The following is a 24,715-nucleotide window of genomic DNA, read 5'->3' on the forward strand; positions in this document are numbered from 1 at the left end:
CTTTGTAAATATTCTCTTGCAAATGAGGATCAAGAACTTCATTTGTTCCTGTCTGCCTATACCCGCTATGCACCTCCTTCATTTTCTTAACCAGGGCTTAATATCTCTTGAAAACCAAGTTCCCTAAACCTGTTATCCTTGCCTTTTATTCTGACAGAAGCATGCAAACTACATCCTCAAAATTTCACTTTTGAAGTCCTCCCATTCACCAAGTACACCTTTGCCAGAAAACAACTTGTCCCCATCCACACTTACCAGATTCATACCACGATCAGATTCTTGATTGTAATGTAACAATGGTCGAGTATATTGGGACTACAGGTGCTGCAGGTAATAATTGAGCAGATATTCCTTCAAGCAAGCATGACTGAAGTCCCCAGCAATGATGTGAAAGGCATTGGGGTAGGCAGTGCGTTTCTTGTTTGATAGAACCACGGCACTCTACATTGCATGCTTGCTTAACATCTGCCTTGGCAGAATGTAAACTGTGATCAGGATAAAACACCCATCTTCTCCCAAATGTTGCTTCTCAGTTAATTGGCCACTAAATTACCCCTGGTGCAGATGAATTTGGGAGAGTTGATTGGCCATGTATAAGAGAATCTGTGCAATCACTTGAATCAACTGCAATGCTGTCCTAAGGGGTTGTCAATTGGTGGGACCTCAGGTGCTTATCTCATGACTAGGGGCTTCCAGACCTCAATTCTACCCCCTTCAATATTTATCACCACGGGACTTAATCCTGGATGTTCATGTGCATCCCCAATGGAGAACACCTGCACATGACTTTAATATGGGGAGGCCGATACAGGAGCATAGGCAGCCACCACGTAGTCTTTAACAGATCAGGGTTAGCGTCCAACGGCTGGAATGCAAGATTACTGGGGGCCCTTTGCTACTGTTGCAATACATCAACTTTGTCTGCCAGCTCCACCATTGAGGTCTTGGTTGGATCACTTTGTCCGGAACCTCCCACTTGACCTGATTGCCATGGGCAACCCTTCCAGGAGCTATGTGCCAGATGGCTAAACTCCACACGGCATCACTGAGGATCTCTGGAACTCACAATCCTTGGAGAAGACAATCGGTTACAAGGATATAAATCACTGAATAGTGATTGTCTGACTTCTCTTCCCACAATCAGGGTAAAATTGTTAACCAAGTAAGCAATTTAAAATGATTCAAATCTTTGTATTGAATGCAGTGTCATCACATTGTGCCATCTGTTAAAAGTAAGGTACACGAATCTTTTTCCCATCCTATTAAACGTGTCCTTCTATTCTCTTCATATTTATCCAGTTCCCCCTTTATTTTTCTCAACTGCAGCTTGGAGCAAGCCTCCACATTCCAAGCACTCTTTGAATAAAGTTTCTTTAGAATTTCCTTTATGTACCCTCATCTAATTTCCTACACATAGAAATATTTTGTCTACATCCATCCTATCATTCCCATTTTATCATGTTCAAAAGAACTTCATCCTATTTGACCTTTTGCTAAATAACTTTCCCCAATCTTCTGTTTCGTCTTCTCCAGAACCAGGAAATGCGGATCACCCAGGGAAAACAATTTCTTTCAGGGAATTTATAAAAGAACACTCACTGAAGTACAAGTTTCCTCATATCATCACACCCTACCCCCCCCCCCACCCCATGACAGCAAGATGGTTAACCTCTGATGAAAATTAATTGTAAAATAACCAAGAATACATATATGCATTGCATTATCAAGCTTTATTTCATTTTAATTCCCAGGAGTGGAAAAAAATCCTTCACAAATCCTTATCGCAACTCATTGAGGCCTTGAAATGCAGGACATTAAAAATTATTGAAATGACCAGACACAGCTTTTAATAAAACACAAGTACTTCATCTTCTTTGAAGAATAGATGACTCAGAGAGCGTCTTCCCATTCTTGGTCTCAATTGTCTTGACAATAAGAGATTTGACTGTTCCACTTGATTCCAGGCCACCATGGACTGAGCTCTCAAAATGCATTACTGGATATGAATAGTCTATTAAACAGAGACAATTGAATCACAAGGAAATAATTAGTAAGGATTATATTGGAAAGCACATCTACCAACTTACTAACTGAATATTAAGCAGTACCCATGGCCAACAATAAACACCAATAGTCTGCCAAGATCAGCTACTATCCCAGCAAGGGAACCTGCCTGCCTTTGTACAAAGTAGATGGATTGGTCAAGACTGTGCCCTTCTACTTGAAATCAGGAACATTAGACCAATCATTTACTCAAAGTTCACATGAAGAGAGTGTAACAGAAAAAGCTGGATTTCTGATTTCACAATCCTAAAGGGGGCAGAATGGACAAGTGAAGGGGGGGAAATATTCTAACAGGGTTAGTTCGATTCCATAATAGGACTCTTGTCCTCTTGTAGGGCCATGGGGACAACATTTTCTGCTAAATTAATATTTGTCACTGCATTCAGATCCCGCCAAGTCTCACCTCTACCACTGAACCTAATCTTCTCCATTCCTACCATCCACCAAGATCTCTGCATTCTTCCAGGCTTTACAGCCTCCTTTATTTCAATTGTTCCACCATTATCAACTGTGTCTTCAGCTGCTTGGATCCTATACATTCTTGGACTAGCTCTACTAAACACTTGAGCAGTTCGAGGTGCTAATTCACCACTGCTTTCTCAAGGGCAATCTGAGCTGGCAATAAATGCATAGCTTGCAAGTGATGCTCAGTGCTGAAAATGAGAAGTATCTAACATCAATGCAACTCTCCACCTCTCACTCCTCTAATGTTTCTTCAAAAATCACCTCTTTAAACAGGTTTAGTTTAACCTCCTAATGAATGCAAACTACATCTGATAAGATCCTGACTCTCTAAGGCAACTTTCTCTGAGGAAATAAGATTCAAACTATCTGGAAAAAAAAAGGCAACATAACCCTTCCCGTGAATACCCACTCTGCCCACCCTGGCCCAGGCCTAGTTTCAAAGAGATCATGGGACCCTAGAAGAGTGAACAACTAAAATATCCTGCTGTACACAAGATTAGTTTTTGAGCAACACATACAAAATGCTGGAGGAATTTATCAAGTCAAGTGGAGGGGAATAAACTTTCAATGTTTCAGACAAAAATCCTTCATCAAAACTGAATGAAGAGTCCTGATGAATGCTCTTGGCCCCCAAATGTCAATTGTTTATTCCTCTCATTAGATGCTGCCCAACTTGCTGAGTTCCTCCAACATTTTGTATGTTGCTCAAGATTTCCAGCAGTTCAGAATTTCTTATATTTAGATTTGATTTGTTAAAAAAGACATGAGAGCACTTTTCTTACTTTTTACTGATTGGTGCAAAGTTACGTTCACTGGCTTTGACAACCTGTAATCAAAGACAAGAGTAACTATTATTTGAAAGAAAACACTGGCAAATAAAAAAAAAAGTGGAACCCATAGTTTACGTAGCACTTATTCATACTTAGAATTGCTTCATCTTGGCCTGGAGCTCTCATCTGGCATCCAGTAACACTGCTGATTGTCCAGTGAAAAAGGAATAGTACAGCACCTTTGGCCCATAATGCTGTGCTGACCTTTTAAACTACTCCAAGAACCTTCCCCTCCCACATAGCCCTCTATATTTTTCTATAATTCATGTGCCTATCCAAGTTTCTTAAGTGTACCTAATGTACCTGCCTTTACCACCAACTCTGACAGGGCACTCTTTTAAAAAATACACAAAAAACCTACCTCTGACACCTTGACCTCCTCCCCATACTCTCCCCCAATCACCTTAAAATTATGACCCTTGTATTAGCCCTTTCCACCTTGGGGGGGGGGGCGGGGCAGGTAGAGAATCACTGGCTGTCCACAATTTATGCCTCTTATCTTGTACATTTCTATCAAGTCACCTCTCATCTTCCTTCTCTCTGATGAGAAAAGTCTTGCCTCACTCAACCCATTCTCAAAAGACATGCTCTGCAATTCAAGCAGCATCCTGGCAAAACTCCTCTGCACTCTAAAGCTTCCACATCCTTCCTACGAGGTGAGCAGAACTGAACATAACACTCCAAATGTGGCAAAACAAGTGTTATAGAGTTATTACCTCATGGCTCTTGAACTCAGTCTCCTGACTAATGAAGGCCAAAACACCATTATGCCTTCTTAACCACCCATTCAACTTGTGCAGCAACTTTGAGAGACCTATGGACATACATCTCAAGGCCTGTTTCTTCACACCGCTAAGAAAACTTCCAAAAGTGCACCAATTCACACATGTCCAGGTTGAACTTCATCTGCTACTTCTCAGCCCAGCTTTGCAACCTATCAATGTGCCGCTGTAATCCTCAACAACTTTCTACATCATCCACAATACCACCAACCTTCATACCATCTGCAAACTTAGTAACTCACCCTTCTACTTCCTCATCCAAGTCTTCTTTAAAAATTACAAAGAGCAGGGGGTCCTAGAACAAATCCCTGTGAGACACCACTGGTGAGACATAACCTGCCCCTCACAAAGCCATGCTGACTATCCCTAATAAGACAGCTTTGCTAAGTACTTAGATCTTGTCCCTAATAGTTTGCCCACCACTGACACAAGAAACACTGGTTTATAATTCCCAGGATTATCCTTATTGTATTTCTTTTCTTTAAGGTGTGTGCCATTCTCCAATCTTTTGGTACTTCTCCTGTGGCCAGCAAGGATGCAGAAATCACCAAAGGTGGAGCAATCTCTTCCTTCACTTCCCGTAGTAACCTGGATTGTATCCCAGTCAGGCCTCAGGGACTAGCCAATCCTAATATTTTTCAAACAGTCACGAGGCAAATCCTGACACATACCAAGTGAAGTAGTGGGAGAGGCTCCGGAGGAGATACCACAACTCAGCCTGGCAAGCAAGCCCTTTCCTACTACTGATTTGCTACTGCTTCTCAACCAATTTAAATTTATAGCCACTGGTTCTACCTTAGTAATTGGAGTAACTTTGTTTGATGAGGTAATGACCAAACTGAAAATACATTTCAAATGACATTTACACCACATGCTTAATTTTATTGTAGCTATTGGTGCTAAACATTAACAAATTAGTGAATCAATATTACTTTATTCCAAGGGCTAGTTAGCATAGATAGTTTTAATATACTTTTCAGGAAGAGGATTGTCAAAGAATTACTTTTTTTTGTCATTAAGCACTTTACCAGTGTTCTGTCCAATAGAGGGGACAGAGTTTAAAACCCCTCTTTTTGGAAACCTTGAGCAGAAACTCTGCCGAAGCTTCAAGTAATCCACAAGTCTCGTCATCGAGAGCAAAATGTTCATTCAGAATTTAGTCCCCTTGTTTCCCCTTGGAATCAATTCAGTCCCATGCAGAGCTATAGATTATATAACTAGTTGACAGACCAGTGCATCTCCAAGTGTTGCAGAGCAAAGGCCCCCCCCACCCCAGTTCATAAATAGGGTTCATTGCAACACACACAACATGCTGGAGGGTCTCAGGTCAGGCAGCGTCTACAGAAATGAGTAAGCATTCAACTTTAATAAACACTGCACTTGGAGTATAGGACAAACATGAGGCTGTTGAGGCTGGAAATCCAAAGCAACACACAAAATTCTGGGAGGAACTCAGCAGGGCAGGCAGCATATAAGGAAATAAATAGGTAGTCGATGTTTCAGGCTGAGTATAGACTTCATTTACAGTTTTAGGGCTACAACACTTGTGCAGTATTTTAAACATACCCACGCCTTTCAGCAGTTGTGAAGAACAGCCCAGAATAATTAAAGGCTTAGATCAAGAACATGTCCACTTGGAGCTCAAAAAAAAAAATACAACATGGGGTAGCCAGGCTTCTTTGAGGGGCTGGATCCTTTGCCTAGAATGCCCAAGTAACACTAAAGATCCAGTCCAACATGTCTGCTGCACCAGCGACCAATTCCAGTAAGATGACTAGATCAGCCTCCAAAGTAACATCTTGCTACATTCTCAGAAAACAGCCCAAGACTGGAACACATTTGCAGGTCACTAACTGCATTTCACCTCAGGTAGTCATCAAACTAGCACCCAAGTTGAGGAAAAACCTTAATGCACATCTATCTTTCATTGCACCTGTGCAAACATACAATCGTGCATATGGCAAACTTAACTTTGAGAATCACTCAGTGCAATTTAACCCAATTAATGTTAATGTACAAACCTGCTCTCTTCTCCTTCAAGCAGTTTCCTGTAAGTGGCAATTTCAATGTCAAGGGCAAGCTTGGTGTTCATCAGCTCCTGGTACTCTCGCACTTGGCGGATCATTTCTTGGTTGTTTTTCTCAATGGCATTCTGAAGTTCAGTAATGCGGTTCTTAGCATCAATAATGGCCCTTTTTCCACGGTCTTCTGCCTCAGAAATTGCAGCCTCTAGCGCATCTTTCTGTAACACACAAAGCACACTTGACTTTATTAGTCAGAGCAGAGTATAAAAGTTGAGACATCACGTTACTGCTGTACAAGACATTGGTGACGGTGCACTTGGGACCTTGAGTGCCGCTCTGGTCAGCTAGCTATAGGAAGAATGGCAACAAGTTGGGAAAGGTGCAGAAAGGATTCACAAGGATGTTGCCAGGACTGGAAGTCTGAGTTACAAGGAGAGCTTGGGCTGGATAGGCTCGGACTGTTTTCCCTGGAGCAAATGAGGCAGAGTGGTGATCATGAGGGATATAGACAAAGTGAATAGTCACGATCTTTTCCACCCACTCCTACAGTAAATTCGTCGAAGACTAGAGATAACAGGTTTAAAGTGAGGCAAAAGATTTAAAGGGGATCTGAAGATCGAATTCACACACGCACACACACGTGGATGTATGGAATGAGCTAGCAGGGGAAGTGATGAGAATGTATACAATTACATTAAAGGACATTTGGACAGGTCAGGGATATGGAAGGCATTTTGGCAGCACAGATGAGTTGGATGGAAGGACCCGTTTCTGTGACTCCGTTGAGAAGGTCATATGTCCGCCCTCCCTAACAGTAGAAAGTTAATTGGGACTCTCAACTGGAGTCAGTTCAGAGAGGGGGGAGAAAAAAAGAACAAGCATTTTACAATGCTCTTACTTGTTGCTTCAAAGCCTGGATTTCAGAAGTTAGTCTTCCATTTTGTCTTTGCATTTCTGTGATCTCAGTCTTCACAACACGGATCTCATCTGCACATTTTCCAGAATTCTTCTTCATATCGCTGAACTAAAACAGAAATATTGTTAATGCAAAGATTATCATTCTTCAAACAGCCTGAAATTCATCAGAACCACGAAAGCAAATGGTGCTGCAGCTACTGCCAAACATTGATGAGAGACACAGAGACACATGAACTGGAAAAGAGTTTCAATTCAAATGCATCTTTTAGCGGCACATCAGTCCTACACCACACTACTTTGTGTTTCCAAAAAAATAAAACACAGGGGAAATTTGCCTTTGAGGATAGGGGAAAGATGCACAGCCAGCAGTTGATCTAATTTCATACATTTTTTGAAAGATTTCCTAATGTACACCCACAGAGAAGTGTTGATCATTCAGTTTTACAATATACAGGGAGAAACTCTTGGCACACAAGGGCACATAGCAAGGCAAAATAACAGATGAGTGTTTTCCCCCACAGCTAGTTGCTAGGATTTGCCATGCATTTTCCAAAAGGGAGGTAGAAGCAGACTCAAATAACTTTCAGAAGGGAATTGGATAAGTCTGCCAAAAGCAGAAACTGTAGGAATATGGAGAGAAAGCTGGGAAGGGGATCAACGACAGCTATGTCAAAAGAAAAGCGGAATGCCCTGTGAGATTTGAAGGGAAATTGCAGCTGAAATTGTACTGCACTTTTATGAGCAAAAAGCACAATTTTATAGTCAGAAACCACCTCTTCGAGACCAAGCTTGTTCTGGAATTGAGTATTTATATTTGTGGGATGCCAAGTTTAGGCAATCTGCATTGTTAATTGTGGCTTCCTAGAAGATCATTCAGACTCACTGGTGGTCACAGGACTCCACCAGAAGTTTTTAAACTGATGGCTCATTGGCAATAATAAGAGAGCTCTTACCTTCATCTCACATGTAACCATGTTTTCTTGGCGCATTTTGTTCACCATCCCTTCATACTGCGCCCGGACTTCGTTGATGATATTGCCAAGGTCCAGGTTACGGCTGGTGTCAACTTCCACAGTGACAGCAGTGTTCTTGATCTGTGCTTGCAAGTCATGGATTTCCTGGGTGGCAAAATGGAGATTTAGCTCAACTGAGCAATGCCCATGCCCTGTGTAGCAGTTATAGCCATTGCTCAAACCGAAACAAATGATAAGATTATATTTATATTGTACACCATGTCAGAATTATGTCAACAAGTTTAACTGGTAAACATTGCTTTAAAGGTCATTTAGTACAGCAGGATCCATTTCCTGCTGCATGTATTCAGATGACAGATGGAAACTGTTCATACCCATTGAATAGGTTAGATAATGTAACAATGGAAGCATCTAGAGATTACTGCCATTTGTAGTAGCTCAAACACATAATTTGACGAATGTGGATAGCTGAAATCCAGATCATAATGGGTATGGCCATCAATAATGGTCTAGCACTTTATAAGCTCATGTCTTGACTTGAGTGTAAACATACAAGTTACTAGATCTCACACTACATTCCATCTCAGTATGGGTCAAGATCTTGGACAAGTCGTCAGAGACTCCAAATTACAGTCAGATCCTTCAGTAATGAAGTTAGGAGGTTGACAAAAGTTCCTAGGTGAATTTCTTCCATTAGAGTGTTGCGAATCATTGAAGTATTCACCATTGCAAGGTTGAGAGGCTGATTTATTAGATATTCAGAGTGAGGTGAATAGACTATTGGATACAGTGTTAATGGGGAATGCAAAAAGATCAGGTTGAGCAGGCAAGAGCAGGAGTAGGTAATTAAGCTCCTATGTTGTATGCTCCAATGAGAGAATAAACCATACTTAGCTCTTATGCCTTCCTAATCCAACTCCAGGACTTTTTTTTCCCCCAGTGAAAACAGAAGTCTTCACAACAACTGTCTAGATCTTCCCTTTACATGCAATCTGGTCATTACCTCATCAAATATTTCCTTCAGGAAGTTGATTTCATCAGTCAGGTTCTCGAGCTTCGCCTCCAACTCCACCTTGTTGAGATAGCTTTCATCAACATCCTACAAGGGAAAAACAAAAGAGACCAGCATAAAATACGTGCACGGCACAGGAACAGATTGAGATTGGAAATGGACTGAATGGTTTCAACACCAAAAGATTACTTTTAATCCTCCAGCCATTTTTTTTTTCTGCAGGCCAGTTTCCTGATCACCAGTCATTTTACATACCTTCAGGTGTGCTTAAGGTAAGGGATTGGGGGTGGGGGGGGGGTGGCAGAGGTGAAAAGAGAGAGTTCAAAGGAGATATGCAGGGCAAATTAAAAAAAGAGCAGTGGTAGGTGTCTGGATTGGGCTGTCAGGGGCAGCGCTGGAAGTAAACAGAGGGTCTTAAGAGGCTGTTAGGTGGACACATGAGTGAAGGGAATGGAGAGATATGGATCATATGCAGGCAGAAGTAATTGGCTTAATTTGGCAGCATGTTTGGTACAGATATTGTGGGCCAAAAGGCCTTTTCCTGTGCTATGTAGTTTGGCAAAGTGGCCAGATTTTAAAAAAAAACAAAATTTGGATTCTCGATCCTGGTATAGCAAAACAAGCACCCACTGAACAAGCTTGTACTTACAGCAGTACTTGAGCAGTTTGGGGCTGGGTTGCTTTAAAGGTTTTCAGCATGATCTTAGCTCGCGGCTTGTCAATGAAAAGTGTCGGCAGGATATTCAATGTCTATGGTGGGCCAATGAGACAGCCAAATTTCAGCTCTTTGCCAAGCAGCAAGCTTGACCTAGAATGCCAATCCCACCTCTCACTGCATTAAAGTCCCCACTGGAGCTACAATGACATCTGCCAAGGCCGAGAGCCCCTACAACAGGTTCCATGTTGTTGTATTCCGAGCTAACAAGCACACGCACCAATCTTTTTTTCCTGAAATTTCTCCCTCACAGGCAAATTGGTGGTGAGCACCCTGGTTAAGATCAACTAAGCACAAAGCAGGGATAAACCAAGCATTTCCTTACCACTTCCCCAGCAGAAATGAATGGAGTTCAATTTTAGCATGAACCTACCTTCTTGATCATGACAAATTCATTTTCTTTTTCTGTGCGCATGTTAATTTCATCTTCATACCTGCAAAGCAAAATAATTGCCACAATTAACTATTCCAGGTAAAAAGCTGAATGCAGGCTGTCCATAAACTAATCACCCATCGAGCATTTCTCAATAAAACCATGCTAGAGTAATTTTTAAACACATCTTCCATACTATACCTTTCAGTAAAATTGTATACTTCTGGTATTAAATTAATCTACAATGAATATTAAATACTTAAATTTACAAACTGTGTTCTAACTACTGATCTTTTACACCCGGCCTGTTCAACAGATGCAGAAGCTTTGCTTCCAGCTTTGAATATTGACTGACCAGAGAGGCACAATAAATATATTCTCCGTTCAGCAGTAACACATGAACACCAGGGCTCCAAGTCCCATTCCTTCCTTATGTGAATCAGCTTTGCACTGACAGAGGCCCAGTAAATGTCCTCATTATGCCCAGGACAAGGGAGAGGGATTTAAAGTGCCATCGATCTTTACGCTGATTACAATCCTCCAAGCTCCACTGAAAGTTGAAAGTAGTGGACAAACTGAAACTCCATTGTTTAAATAACCAGCCAGTACTCACTGCCTAAATACATATATTTGGCAAGGTCAGTACAACAATTTCCCCCTGTAAGAGAAGCACCTTAGAGGTGGAAAGGGTAACCCTATCTGTTCCTGTGTGATTACACACAAATTGATAACAGAGGAAATGGAAGATCGGCTATTCCCAGCCACTCACACTTGCTCTACCATTCAACAAGACCAGAGGTCAGATGATAAGGTGGTATGATCATCAGGCTCAACTGAGGTATACAATTGTGTGTCATCTGCATAACTGTGGACATCAGTTGGCATTCTCTAATGAGGTCTCCCAAGGGGAGCATGTACAAAAATAGAGTAGGGGACCAAGATAGATTCCTTGAGCAACACCAAGCTACTCTCAGCAACACACACAAAATGCTGGAGGAACTCAGAAGGCCAGGAAGCATCTATGGAAAAGAGTAAACAGTCAACATTTCAGGCTGAGACCCTTCATCGGAACTGGAGAGAAAAAGAGATGAGAAGTCAGAGTAAGAAGGTGGGGAGAGGGGAGGAAGAAATACAAGGTAGTAGGTGATAGGTGAAACCAGGAGGGGTGAAGTAAAGAGCTGAGAAGTAGATTGGTGAAAGAAATAAGGACTGGAGAAGGGGGAATCTGATAGGAGAGGACAGAAGGCCATGGAAGAAAGGGAAGGGGGAGAAGCAGCAGAGAGAGGTGATGGACAGGTAAGATGATATGGTGAGAGAAGGAAATGGGAACAATGGGGGACGGGGCCATTGTCAGAAGTTTGAGAAATCGATGTTCATGCCATCAGGTTGGAGCTACCCAGACTGAATACAAGGTGTTGTTCCTCCAACCTGAGTGTGGCCTCATTGCAGCAAGAGTCCATGGACTGACATGTCAGAATGGGAATGGAAAGTGGAATTAAAATGGATGGCCACCGGGAGATCCCACTTTTTCTGGCAGACAGAGCATAGGTGCTCAGCGAAGCAGTCTCTCAATGTCGTGTCTCAACGATATACAGGAAACCACACCGGGAGCACCAGATAGTATATGACCCCAACAGACTCACAGGAGAAGTGTCACATCACCTGGAAGAATGCTTGGAAGTCATGAATGGTAGTGAGGGAGGTGGTGTAGAGGCAGGTGTAGCACTTGTTCTGCTTACAAGTGCCAGGAGGGAGATCAGTGGGGAGGGATGAATGGACGAAGATGATTTCCTCCTTCAAAGAAAGGGGTTTCCCTACTATCAACACTGCCCTCAACCGCATTGCTTTCATTTCCCAGCACTTATTCTTGCTAGTAGAATGAGTGCTCCACCTGCCTCTGCACTCCTCCCTCACTACCATTCAGGGTCCCAAGCAGTCCTTCCAGATGAGGAGACACTTCACCTGTGAGTCTGTGGGGGGTCATCCATTGTATCTGGTAGTCCTGGTGTAGCCTCCTGTATTTCAGTGAGACCCAACGTAGATTGGGAGAATGCTTCGCCAAGCACCTACACACAGTCCATCAGCAAAAAAAAAAAAAAACAACACGGGGATCTCCCGGTGGCCACCCATTTTAGTTCCAATTCCCTTTCTGATACGTCAGTCCATAGCCTCCATTACTGCTGTGATGAGGCCACATTCAGGTTGGAGGAGAAGCACCTTATATTCCATCTGGGTAGCCTCTAACCTGATGGCATGAACATTGATTTCTCAAACTTCTGGTAATGCCACACACCCTCCCCTACCATTCCCATTTTCCTCTCTCACCTTATCTTCTTACCTGCCCATCATCTCTCTCTGGTGCTCCTCCCCCTTCCCATTGCCTTCTGTCCTATCAGGAACCCCCCCCCCCCACTCCTCCAGCCCTGCATCTCTTCCACCAATTGACTTCCCAGCTCTTTACTTCACCCCTCCTGGTTTCACCGATCACCTACTAGTTTGTATTTCTTCCTCCCCTCCCCCCAACTTCTTACTCCTACTTCTCAGCATTTTTCTCCAGTTCTGATGAAGGGTCTCAGCCTGAAACATCAACTGTTTACTCTTTTCCACAGATGCAACCTGGCCTGCTGAGTGCATTTTCCGTGCATTGCTTGGATTTCCAGCATCTGCAGATTCTCTTGTTTGTGACCAAGGTACTCTCTCCAAGATATATAAACCATACCAATTGAGGGCACTACCTGAGAGGCCACAGTTCTCAAGGCAATCTGGGAGAATGCTGTGGTTAATTGTGTCAAAGGCAGCACTTAGATCTTGAAAAATTAAAACGGAGATTCTGTCGGCATTAGTGCCGAGCCCAAAGTCACTGACGATTTTAGTAAGGGCCATTTCCGTGCTGTGGTTTGCTCTAAACCCTGACTGAAACTTTTCTAGAACAATGCCCTCATTCAGAAAATTGAGTTGGTTGAAAGTGACTTTCCGAAGAATCTTGTCCAGGAAGGGAAGATTTGATATAGGCCTGTAGTTAGCTAGTACTTCACTATCAAGGTTTGGCTTTTAAAGCCACAGTTTAAGACACCTGGAAAAACTCTAGTTTCAAGGGATGTGTTAATAATTTTCCTAACAGAATTGAACACACTATTAATAGAGTCCTTAAGACATGTGGTAGGGACAGGATCAAGATAGCAAGTAGACAATTTACTCTTTGTTACAATTTTATTGAGCTCCAAATCAGAAATAATTGGCAACCATATTGAAATTTACATTTTTTTTGGCTGTAGAAATTACCAATATCTGAACCTACCCTCTCCCTATGGAAGTAATTTTGTTAATAAAATTATTATAAATTCTCACATTTTGTGGCAGATGCTTTACTGAGGACAGCATAGGTTGGGGCAGGGTTCAACAGTTAGTTTATAGTTGAGAATAATATTTTTGAATCGCCTCTTTTCTCTAATGATCTTGGAAAAATTGGCTCTTCATGCAGAATATTTCAGTGGACTTCTAGTCCAGTTTTCCTCCATTTTCTCTCAGCTACTCTGCAGGATCTCAAGTTAGTGGGCAGAATTGTTTAACCATATTGACATTTTACTAAGCGATTTCTTTTTAACCCTAAGTGGAGCTACTGTGTTTATTATAGTGTCATGGGACCCTGGAGTGTGTTTTAGGAATGGTCGCCCGCTAGGAAGCTGCTCAGTTCAAGATGCAGTTCAGGGTACCAGCCTTGCCAGTTACATTCACAGCACAAAAACAAACTAAAAATAAAAAAAGCAGAGGGCACAGCTGCCCATGAAGGCCATGCCCAAGATGGTGCCAGCTAGAGGACCAATGCAGCATTGTGACCAATTAACATTTGCAAGTTTCTAGTCCCCGTTTATACAGTCCAAATACAATTGATATCAGCCCCCATTAAAATAGCAAAGAACTGTGCAAGCAAACCAATCAAGGTGCTTGCTACCAGAGGAAATGAAAGCAGCACATCTGGTACTAACAGGTAACAACATTGGCTGCAGATATACAAATAAACACCCCTCTTGGCACTTGAGCACAGTGTCCCCATCCAGAAGGAATTCATATTGGGCAAACCATTAATGGGGCTGTGGCAGTTTACCTCAAGGGTAGGAACAGCCAGCCAGAGTTTCACAATGGCTCCTGGTGTAGAGAGCAAGAGAGCACCCACAGAAAGGGCAGGGACAGGATCAAACAACACCGATGTCCCTGCCCAGTCAGTCAATACTCACAGGCAAGATGCATGTATGAAGAATGCCACTTGGACAAGGAAGCAGAGATAAAAGCTGCACTCCCAGTGCGAGTTACTGCTTTCAAGGGTAGAGGGGGGATAGGGACACATTAGTGGTGAAAGATCAGCAGGAAATACAAAGTACTTCACGTCTTCAGGTATGTTTGCAAGACAGAAAAAACATAACTTCCATTTATATAATGTTTAGCGTAGTAAAGACACTACTGTAAAAGCAGCAGTACTCCAATAAAAATTGGCCTTCATTAGTTTGGGGGGGGGGGCATTGAGTTCTGGAGCCGTGAGGTAATGGTGCAAATCTTTAATACCCTGGTTAGACCACACGCGGAATATTGTGCTCCGTTCTGATTGCCTCATTATAGGAAGAATGTGGAAGCTTCAGAGGGTGCAGAGGTGGTTTACCAGATTGCTGCCTGGACTAGAGGGCATGTCTTATGAGGATAGGCTGAGCAAGCTAGGACTTTCCTCACTGGAACAAAGGATGATAAGAGGTAACTTAATACAAGACAAGAGACATTTTCTCAGGGAGGAAATGGCTAGGGGCATAATTAAGGTGATTGAAGGAAAGTATAGGGGAAGGATGTCAGAGGCAAATTTTTTTTGAAGAAATGATAAGTGCGTGGAACATCCTTTCAAGGATACTGGTAGAGTCAGCTACATTAGAGACATTTAAGAAACTCTTAGATAGGCACATGGATGATAGAAAAATGGATGGCTGTGTAGGAGGGAAGGTTAGATTGATCTTAGTGCAGGTTAAAAGATGTGCACAATATTGTTGAAGGGGCTGGACTGTGCTGTAGTGTTCTAGTCTAAAAACTCTACAGGCCAAAAAGGAAAGACTTTAATGACCAAAGGCTTATTTAAAGATACGGGGTGGGGGTGGGGGGGGGAATTGGGTTAAAGAATCTCAGCGTTTGTTATCTAGGCAGCTGGAGACAGAATCCAGCAGTCAAGTTATTAAATTGGGTGGAAATAGAAGAGCACAAAGATGTTGGAAAGTTGTCAGCTTTGGGGCAGTACATTCCCATGGCATTTAGTGTTATGCTTTACATCGCCAGGAATCACCAAATGGGATTCAACTCCCTCCACGATCTGCAAGTAGTTTGTACATTGGCCCCCAGAGCTCTGGTTTCCTCCGGGTGCTCCAGTTTCCTCCCACATTCCAAAGATGTACGGGTTAGGGTTAGCAAGTTGTGGGTATGCTATGCTGTCGCTGGGAGCACGGTGACAATTGTGGCCTGACCCCAGCACAGCCTTGGGCCATGGTGATTACTGACACAAAAGACATTTCCCTGCACAATTTGACGTACATGTGACAAATAAAACTAATCTGTCTGGAGAGGTTACAGAGATAGGAGAGTAAACAAGTGGAGGAATATGCAAACAGATGAGCATTTTTTAAAAAAATGATCAAACCATCAAAAAAGCTTCTTTTAACCTCCCTCTTTGGGTTGACAGGTAAAGAGAAATAAAACAATCAGGCTGTAATCAAACAAGCAATTGATTTGATTCAAATAATTCGTCACTGACTTACCACGTTGATAGGTCCTTCTATTAACGAAAGTGAAGCAAGCAAAGCTCTCTCGCTTGCTGCAACTACAGCCCAGAGGCTAATTGCTGCCCTGTGAATTTGGCAGTGTGCCTCTCTGTATGTGACCAGACAAAGCATCCCAGGAGAACTCAAGTTATGCCCTCACTGGTATCTATGACATGACATCCTGGTACACGGGTTTTAAAAAAGTTCAACACAAAAGTTAACTCGGCAATTGTTCGCTGAGATTAGGGTTGGTTGTACTTTGAATTTACCCTTCCTAGCCTACGCAGAATAATTCAAGTTAACATCCTGATGGAGTCAGCAATGCTTGTTGGCTTGGACAAGTTGGCCTGAGGGGCTTGTTTCCATGCCATATGGCTTATGAACATGGCAACCTCATGGCTTGTATACCCCAGATCAATGTACTTAAACTCTCAAGAGGATTAAATTTGGGCAGTTAACAAGATAATTTGCTTATGCAAATTATATGCTTGCTTTTCCTCTGCATGACAGTAGTGATTTTTTTTTCAAATTGCACCTTTAGACAGCAGGGTGGCATAAATTACATGGTTGCAAAGTTATTTCAGATTCAAAATAGAACATAAAAGGTATCAACCAGCCCAGACTTGTATCTAACGGTACAAAGATTAAACAATGCAAGCTACTGACATGAAACTTCACCTGTAGTATGTTTATAGTTACAAGACTAACTTGTCCCATGCTAACTTCTTCACACTGCCTCTCCCATTGTCTTGCACTCCTTTTAGCCTTCAACCACATCCCATAAAAAATGATTGCCAGCTGTGAAATACAAACTGAGTTGAGGAAGGAATGTTGAATTTATATTGCCAGTTGTGGTGAGATTACTATACTGCTCACCTGTTCATTATACTGATCCAAAACAAACAGGATCTATCAATCAATAATGACAAGGTGCAGGCAAGGAGGATTGGCTAGGTTATTCCAATCTCTTCCTCAAGTACACTTTTTAAAATTTTTAAAATATTATCCTTTAGGTGGCTGTAGTAATAGCCAGATTAATTGTAATAGCAATTCATAATGATTTTTATGTCTTTGCTCCTTCCGGCTTTGGTTACATTTGCTTTCTGATTATTTTCTACCAGAACTCCTCAAATCATGCACATTGCATTGTGGAAGTCAAAATATTTCGCTGCCATTTCTTTGAATTTCTAAATTATTCCCCCTTCCCTTTATTTCCAAAATAATATTTTGTTCAAAAAATAGACAATTATATGTTCCAATGCAAATAACACTACTGAGCCCTGGGATCCTTGCTCTGGCAACTATTTGGAAACCACCTCAAACAAGGAAGCACCCACTCCCCACCAGGTCAGTGACGTCTTGGTTGCCATGGTACAGTCACTGCGTGAGCTCAGTGTGATAGCCCTGCCCAGCCCTACTGTTCATTAGCTGATGAAGACAGTAATGTCATTGAGCAAACAGTGGACCTTCAGCCATGGAATGGAACAGGGCCATTCAGCTAAGCGTGCTTTTGACTGAACTAGCCAATTCACTTTTTGCACCTTCCCTTTCATCTTGTGCCTGCATCTTCTTTGGAAGCACAATAGATTGCAAAAGCTGGAATCCCAGGCAACACAATCAACCTGAGGTGGCAGCAATTCCTTTCCTCCCACACATGCTGCTTGACCTGCCGAGATTCTCTAACAGTTCATTTGTTGCTCCTGTACTTCCTTCCTTTTTCATCGAGATGCAATTCAACTTCTTAATAGCAATAACAATTTTTTAATCACTTTTTTCATGCATTGAATTCCTGATCGTAACAACTCAACTCACTGCTGGGACAACAAATTCTCAACTACCCCCCCCCCCCACCCCACCCTTCCTGGACCTTTTACCAGAAATAATGCAGCTGAATTCTGGGTTTGATCTGACACACAAGACCTCCTGAGCTGCAAAAGTAATCAATTGTGCATCTAAAGCCATCTACAGATCACCTTACAGAATGCCTCCGTGCTCAATTTAATTATCCGTTTCATTTTACCTGCAAGGTAACAAAGCAATCAAAGCAATCATGGGTGAAGGACACCAAGTTGTACTGCCTGACTCACACCACTATACCACTCACCTCAACATAAATGTCTCTGCTTGTGTACTTTAACATAGGAATTTATTTACTTTTTGAGATACAGTGCAGAATAGGCCATTCCAGCCCTTCGAGCTATGCTGTTCAGCAGTCCCCCAATTTAATCCTAGCCTAATCTTAGGACAATTTACAATGGCCAACATGGTCACGGGTAGGACATACAAGATCTCGGGTTGCCTGTGTTATAAAGCATTGTGCTAACCACTACGCTACCGGTGGGCGGACTAGTGCTGGTTAATAGCTTAGTGAGCCTTACAATGGAGGGCATTCTCATGACGCCGTTTCCAGTGGAATCTTCACCCAGGATAGAAATGTCAAACACTAGAGAATATACTTCTAAGATTGAGGGAAGGTAGGTGTAAAGGAAACGGGAGGGGCAAGTTTTTTTAAAAAAACAGTAGTAGGCAATGCTGTTCTATATTTTAAGACAATGTTTTAATCTCTTTCGCTAGCTGAATTCCATATGGACCCCAAACCAGTTCCTTAATTCGCGCGCTTTTCTAACAACGATTAGCCGTAAAATGCTGAATTCCAGCATATGCCTGTAACTTTTGACCACATACTTTGTCTTGTAGTCTTCCACCAGGCCCTGCACGTTGTCTAGGTCGCCTCCCAGGCGCATTTTTTCCTGGGCCAGGGCGTCGATCTGTTGCTTCAAATTGTTGGCATAAGCCTGGTACAGATTATCGATGTTGGAAGTGCGCACACCTTTCTCCTGCAGCAGCTGCCAGTGCATTTCCAGCTGCTTGTTGCGTTGTTCCAGTGCTCGTACCTGAAACACAAGCCGATGCGTGGGTAAGAACCACAATACCACCAGGTGAACACACTTCCTTTTCCCAACATTCAGTCTAACGTGGAGATTCAAGCATGTACTTTTATAGAACACAAAATATGCGATTCCACAAGGCATACCCCCGTTCATTTAAAAAAGGCATACGAAAACAGTAGTTAAATACCAAACAACCCCAATTCTTTGTAAAGCAAATTACAGTCGCATGTAACGCTAAGATTTTTTTTACTAAATTCAGGGAATGAGACTTTTAAAATTAGGACCGGAATGTAAATAGATTAAAGACAAAACTACACTGGTTATAATAAATTAACCCTGAAAGGACGTCGTTTCCCCACATCAACCCTTCCAAACCTAAACTGCGAAATACGGGGAAGTTACGCGCAGTTTGGGAAGGAGGTCGCTTCACTTTGTATTGAAGAGTCATAGGCTTAAAGTAACTATCTAAAAAGTTTAGGAAGAATCGCATATAAATCGGAACTTTCATATTAACTAGCCAAGTAATAATACTGCGCTTTTACACAATTACTACTAAGTTGTTCGTTACTACAATATATTTTTACAGTTTATAGGTAAGTTAGATATTGCGCTTTGTTTTTTTTAAACCTTGTCAATGAAGCTTGCGAACTGGTTGTTAAGTCCTTTGATTTGCTCTTTCTCTTGAATGCGGAGCTCCTGGAAAGCTTGACCATCCTCGAACTGAGGCACCTCCAGTGACAAGGGCCTGATAGCCATCCGCTGCGGCGGCGCTGCAGCCAGTAACCCGACTGAGCGGATCGAACTAGCCCGCTGCATCGCCGAGCTAGGTACGTAAGACTGACTGCTAAACTTCCTGGTGGAGTACGAGAAATGGCTGGACATGTTGGACTCTTTACGTAGAAGCCTTCGCAGGAGAGAGGAAAAAAATCAAAGCGCGTTATACTTTGATTATTCGTAACCAGTCTCGACCGGGTTTAAGTCCGCTTTTGCCCTGAAGGTACAGTACTGCGTTCCCGTTAGCTGGAACGCGGTATATATTGAACCCCGGCTCTCTCATTGGTCAGATATTGACTCAATGACAAATTTCCATTCGTCATTGGGTGGAGCCAATCAGCTAGTGCCGAATGGTATATAAAGTTGTTGAACTTCCTTGTAACTGCTTGTTGAGTTCTTCCCTCACTAGTTCTCTGTCAGTTGTTTTGCCCCGCAAGTACCAAGATGAGTACAATGAGATACTCTTCTTTGTCCTCTTACGGCGGTCCTATGTACAGCCACACCGTGCGGAGGTCTGGAGCCCCGCAGTTCAGTGCGAGCAGTGTTAGTGGTGTCGGCTCCCGCTTATCGGTGAGTCGCATCTCCTCCGCCTATAGCCGGTCTGGCGGCTTCGGCAGTACTAGCGGCTTCGGCAGTGCTAGCGGCTTCAGCGGTGCCACCGGCATGGTCAGCTCTAACATAGGGGGAATTTCCAACCAAAAGGAAACAATGCAAGACCTGAATGACCGGCTGGCCAACTACCTGGAAAAAGTGCGCAACTTAGAAAGTGCCAACGCCAAGCTGGAGCTCCAGATCAAGGAGCACATGGACAGCAGAGGAGCCAACACCCATGACCTGAGTGTTTACGAGAAACCGCTGAACGATCTTCGCCAGCAGGTAATCGCATTCAGTCACTGAGGAGAGCGAGGAGGAGTAGAGTTGATAATCTGTAACTCGCATGTTCGTTTATTGTCGTGACGGACACACGGGGGATAGGAGTGCCATAAAAAGTAACTTTTTCAGCAACATTGCATTGCAAACACGACAAATACCAGTTTACAAGCTGCAGAATATGTAGGTGTTTAAAATAAACAACTAGTGAAAGATTGAGAGAAAGAGAAAATGGGTCCGAGGTAATCTTCGATTTTAGTAGTGGAGGGGAGGATTTGACCGTTCTATGCCAAAGTTTGACTATTAGTTTCGAGATAGATTAACTCTGAGTGAATCAGCCGGTGATGCTGGGCAGGGGTCGGGGAGCAGCCATTCAAGTCAATCTAACACGGTCCGCTTTGAAATCCTCTAGATCTTTGATATGACGGTGGAAAATGCTCGTTTGTTACTGCAGATCGACAACGCTCGGCTGGCCGCGGACGACTTCAGAGTGAAGTGAGTACCTCTTTCCTCCTCTCCCTATAGAAGGACGCGTTGCTTCACTCCCTCGCTTTCTTTGGTGGGTTCGGTGTAGAGCCGCGTGTAACGTGAGCCCTCTTCTCTCGTCCTCTCCAGGTGGGAGTCAGAGCTTAGTATCAGACAATCCGTGGAGAGCGACATCAACGGATTGCGCAAAGTCATCGACGACACCAACATTGGGCGCCTGCAGCTGGAGACCGAGATCGAAGCTCTGAAGGAGGAGCTCGTTTATATCAGAAAGAACCATGAGGAGGTGAGTTCAGCACAGCCTCGCTGGTGTGAGGCTATGAATTGGGTTCTAGAGGATCACCCGACCGATGGAGAATCGGAAGAATGCGAAGTACCGTCGGAACACCAGCCACAATGTACAAGGCACTTGAGGAAAAGCGAAAAAAAGTTTTGGTGCACAGTTAATTGTCTTGTAGGAATAATTTAAGATGTGCGTTGTCATTGGGTTTTTGTTTCGGGCTTCTGCAGTTTTTTATTCCCCAAATTTCTTATGTTAACGGATAATCCGGAAAAGGACACTGCCCACACAATGGCAGGGCGTGTGTCTCTCTCTCTGTAGTTTACCAGTTATGTTTTGGCTCTATACGTCTATCTTGGATATAAAGCAGCTTGGTAACAATGGCCTGGTAATCTGTGTATGCTTTATTCCTGTAGGAAGTCAAAGCCCTCCACTCCCAGATCAGTGACTCCAGTGTGCAGGTTGAAGTGGACTCTCCTCGGGGCCAGGATTTGACTAAGATTATTGCAGAGATCAGGGATCAATACGAGAAAGTTGCTCAAAAGAACAAAGAGGATGCAGAAAATTGGTTCAAGAACCAGGTAAATAAAATGCTAATTCTAAATACCCCATGAAAATATTACCACTGGGCATAATTGTGGAAAGTGCTGGTGTTGCTTCTAATTACAGATGGAGACCTATACAGTTGAAGTCCAACAAAATAATGATGCTCTTGAAGGTGCAAAGGGCCAAGTGTCTGATCTACGGCGCCAGATACAGTCTCTGGATGTGGAACTGCAGAGTCTTCTGAGCATGGTAAGCACCCTGACCTCTCGTATTCCATTCACCTGATTACAAAAAGCTCCAGATGCATTTCTACACAAGCACCACCAATCCAAATTCAAACTCCACAATGCTCGATCCTTAGAGTTCAAACTTGATAAACCAATTTTATTTTCATTACAATTGCAGAAAAATTCCCTGGAAGGCACCCTCAGAGATACGGAACACAGGTATGAGATGGAGCTGCAGCAATTAAATGGCCAGATTGCCTTGAAGGAGTCTGATTTAATGCAACTCCATGAAGAAATGCAGGCCAATGCCAATGAGTATAAAAAACTCCTGAACATCAAGATGAAGCTGGAGGCTGAAATAGCAACATACAGACGTCTGCTGGATGGAGAGGAAGTTGGGTAAGCTTACACAGAAGGGATCCATTGTTACCTCAATGGCAAAATTTCCCCCATCCTAATACTTCACCTTGACTCTATTTTAATTGTTGGCAGACTGAAAATTATACTGACTATTGATTTCCTTCTTTTCACAGTGGGCTTGTTGAATCAACGAAAGGTAAGATCATTTGATTGCTTTTTGGAAGTTGAGAATGGGATTTTTTTTGTGTGCAGGAGCCCTTGGGAGAAACTTTTTATCTCATCTGTCTGGTCACTTTATGGAACCTCCCTAGTTCATGTTGCAGTGATCTGAATCAGTGAGATTCTGCTGAAGACATCAGTTGGCCCTGGACAAAAATCTATTGCCTGCTGAATTTCTCTCCTATGAACATCTCTGCTCATTAGATTTTCCTTTGCATCAACAGGTGCTACATCCCAAACTATCAAGAAGACTGTAGTCACCACTCAGAAGATGGTTGACGGCAAGTTGGTGTCAGAGAATGAGGTCCACATCAATTGATGACATGAAGCCTCATCCACCTTCCATTGCCATTACACATCAGTTTAACCCCATGTAATCGATTGCTTTATTGATGACTTGGCTAAATAAAGATATGGTTTGACTTGCAATTTTGTATTGTCTTTTTTAATGAAGGGAAAAAGGAAAATAATTGTGGCAAATGAAAGTGGGGTTCCAGTAGTGTACTTGAGTGCCAAAGCAGAAATGCTGTAGGCAGCTGTTCGGGCAGGAATATCCAATCTTTAACAAAGCTAACCCACTAGCTCAGTCTTTTGATTCCCATCCCAATGGAATTCCACAGCATTGCAACAAGTTTTAAGTGTTTTTGCATCAATGTATGTTATCCTGAGTGTGTCTGAGTTAATCTGGGGGGAGCTGATGGGAATATGGGATTGCTGTAGGATTATAGTTGGTGGCCAGCAGGGACTTGGTAGGCTGAAGGGCCTGTTCCCACGGTGTATTGGTGTGGGACCTCTCAGTAGTCCACCCACCTCTGCCCTGGTGTCAGTTTGCTATTTATCGCTGTTCCCCACAGTCTATTTAAAGCCAAAAGCCCACAGTCATTACCAGTTTCCTAACAGTTGCTTAATTAAAAAGTGGGCCTCACTGTTTTCATGCCTCAATTTGAGCTTGTCTCTCCTCACCAGTCTCAACATTCTGTAGTGCCAAAACCAGTAAAATAGCCCAAGATGCATCATGGCTGTTGGACACAGAACAGCACAAGCCCTTTGGCCATGATGTTGTGCTGATTGTTTAAACTTAGTCCAAGATCAATCTAACCCTTCTCACATAATCCTTGCTTTCTTTCATCCATGTGCCTATCTAAGAATTTCTTCAATGTCCTGACTGTATCTGCCTTTATTGCCAGCCCTGGCAGTGTGTTCCACACTCCCATTGCTTTTTAATAAAAATGGCCTCCTGCTCTCATCCCCCTCTTTCTCCACATACTTTACTCCAAACACCTCAACGCAATGCTTCCTCATATCAGCAGTTTCTGCCCTGGGGGAGAAAAAGTATCTGGCTGTCCACTGTATCATGCTTCATCTTGTATGCCTCTATCAAGTCACCATATCCTCTTCTCTGGAGAAGAGTCAATCAACCTTTCCTCACAAGACATGCTCTCTAATCCAGGCAGCATCCTGGTAAATCCCCTCTGCACCCACTCTAAAGCTTCCACATCAGTCCTATAATGCAGTGACCAGAACAGAGTACAATATTCCAAGTTATAAAACAAAAATAAAGTACAAGGAGAGTAGATTATAAATTTTCAAGGAGGGAAAAATAATTGAGATATTTCAGGAAGTAATTCCAAAGATTAGATCTGTATTGAGGGATTGAATAGGCTGGGTTTGATTTCTTAGGGGCTGAGGGGAGTGGGGCCGAGGTACTGATGGAGATGTCTAAAAGTTTATTTTATTTTACTTAGAGATGCAGCATGGTAACAGGCCCTCCTGGCCCAATGAGCCCATGGGACCAATTAACTTCCTAATCTTCCTGTACATCTTTGAATTGTGAGAACTGGTGCACCGTGGAAAAAAAAACAGAAACATCCAGACTCCTGACAGTCAGTGGCAGGAATCGAACCCAGTCCCTGGCACTGTAATAAGTATTACACTAATACTGTGCCAACCCCCAAGTGAGGGGCACGGATATGGTAAATAGTAGGAACCCTTTCCACACGGCTGATGTGTCTATACCTAGAGGGAATAGGTTTAGGATAATGAAGAAGAGATTTCCCCCTCAGAGGGGAATTGGAATCTGAAGGGGGCGGTGGAAGCAGAGACTGTTGCAGCATTG

At 42.9% G+C, this 24,715-nt stretch overlaps 2 protein-coding genes across 3 annotated transcripts; one reads left to right on the forward strand and one right to left on the reverse strand.

The window, feature by feature from the left end:
- Positions 1-1,711: 1,711 nt before the first annotated feature.
- Positions 1,712-19,858, reverse strand: LOC140191763 (keratin, type II cytoskeletal 8-like). 2 transcript variants are annotated; one of them, XM_072249483.1, is made up of 9 exons: positions 19,465-19,858; positions 18,632-18,840; positions 10,158-10,218; positions 9,061-9,156; positions 8,037-8,201; positions 7,064-7,189; positions 6,163-6,383; positions 3,312-3,355; positions 1,712-2,011 (listed from the first exon to the last, which is right to left on the reverse strand). In XM_072249483.1, exons 1-9 carry the CDS (start codon positions 19,717-19,719, stop codon positions 1,866-1,868), a joined length of 1,323 nt encoding a protein of 440 aa, XP_072105584.1. In that variant the 5' UTR covers positions 19,720-19,858; the 3' UTR covers positions 1,712-1,865. The 2 variants fall into 2 exon arrangements, with proteins under 2 accessions (XP_072105584.1, XP_072105585.1); XM_072249484.1 differs by lacking the exon at positions 3,312-3,355 and having other exon boundaries at positions 1,894-2,011.
- Positions 19,859-19,988: 130 nt separating this feature from the next.
- LOC140191764 (keratin, type I cytoskeletal 18-like) lies at positions 19,989-23,028 on the forward strand. Its single transcript, XM_072249485.1, has 8 exons — positions 19,989-20,487; positions 20,894-20,976; positions 21,097-21,253; positions 21,664-21,828; positions 21,917-22,042; positions 22,199-22,419; positions 22,554-22,576; positions 22,824-23,028. Exons 1-8 carry the CDS (start codon positions 20,056-20,058, stop codon positions 22,916-22,918), a joined length of 1,302 nt encoding a protein of 433 aa, XP_072105586.1. The 5' UTR covers positions 19,989-20,055; the 3' UTR covers positions 22,919-23,028.
- The last annotated feature ends 1,687 nt before the right edge of the window (positions 23,029-24,715 follow it).

This window comes from Mobula birostris, chromosome X (genome assembly GCF_030028105.1).
Source record: "Mobula birostris isolate sMobBir1 chromosome X, sMobBir1.hap1, whole genome shotgun sequence".
In the NCBI taxonomy this organism is placed as follows: domain Eukaryota; kingdom Metazoa; phylum Chordata; class Chondrichthyes; order Myliobatiformes; family Myliobatidae; genus Mobula; species Mobula birostris.

Excerpts from the sequence above, each read along its gene's own strand:
- LOC140191763 (XM_072249483.1), bottom strand. The coding sequence starts at position 19,719 with ATGTCCAGCCATTTCTCGTACTCCACCAGGAAGTTTAGCAGTCAGTCT. Across the intron at positions 9,157-10,157 it reads AATTTGTCATGATCAAGAAG|GATGTTGATGAAAGCTATCT; the intron begins GTAGGTTCATGC and ends TTTCCCTTGTAG. Across the intron at positions 8,202-9,060 it reads TGAAGGAAATATTTGATGAG|GAAATCCATGACTTGCAAGC; the intron begins GTAATGACCAGA and ends TTTGCCACCCAG.
- LOC140191764 (XM_072249485.1), top strand. The coding sequence starts at position 20,056 with ATGAGTACAATGAGATACTCTTCTTTGTCCTCTTACGGCGGTCCTATG. Across the intron at positions 21,254-21,663 it reads TCAGAAAGAACCATGAGGAG|GAAGTCAAAGCCCTCCACTC; the intron begins GTGAGTTCAGCA and ends TTATTCCTGTAG. Across the intron at positions 22,043-22,198 it reads TGCAGAGTCTTCTGAGCATG|AAAAATTCCCTGGAAGGCAC; the intron begins GTAAGCACCCTG and ends TTACAATTGCAG.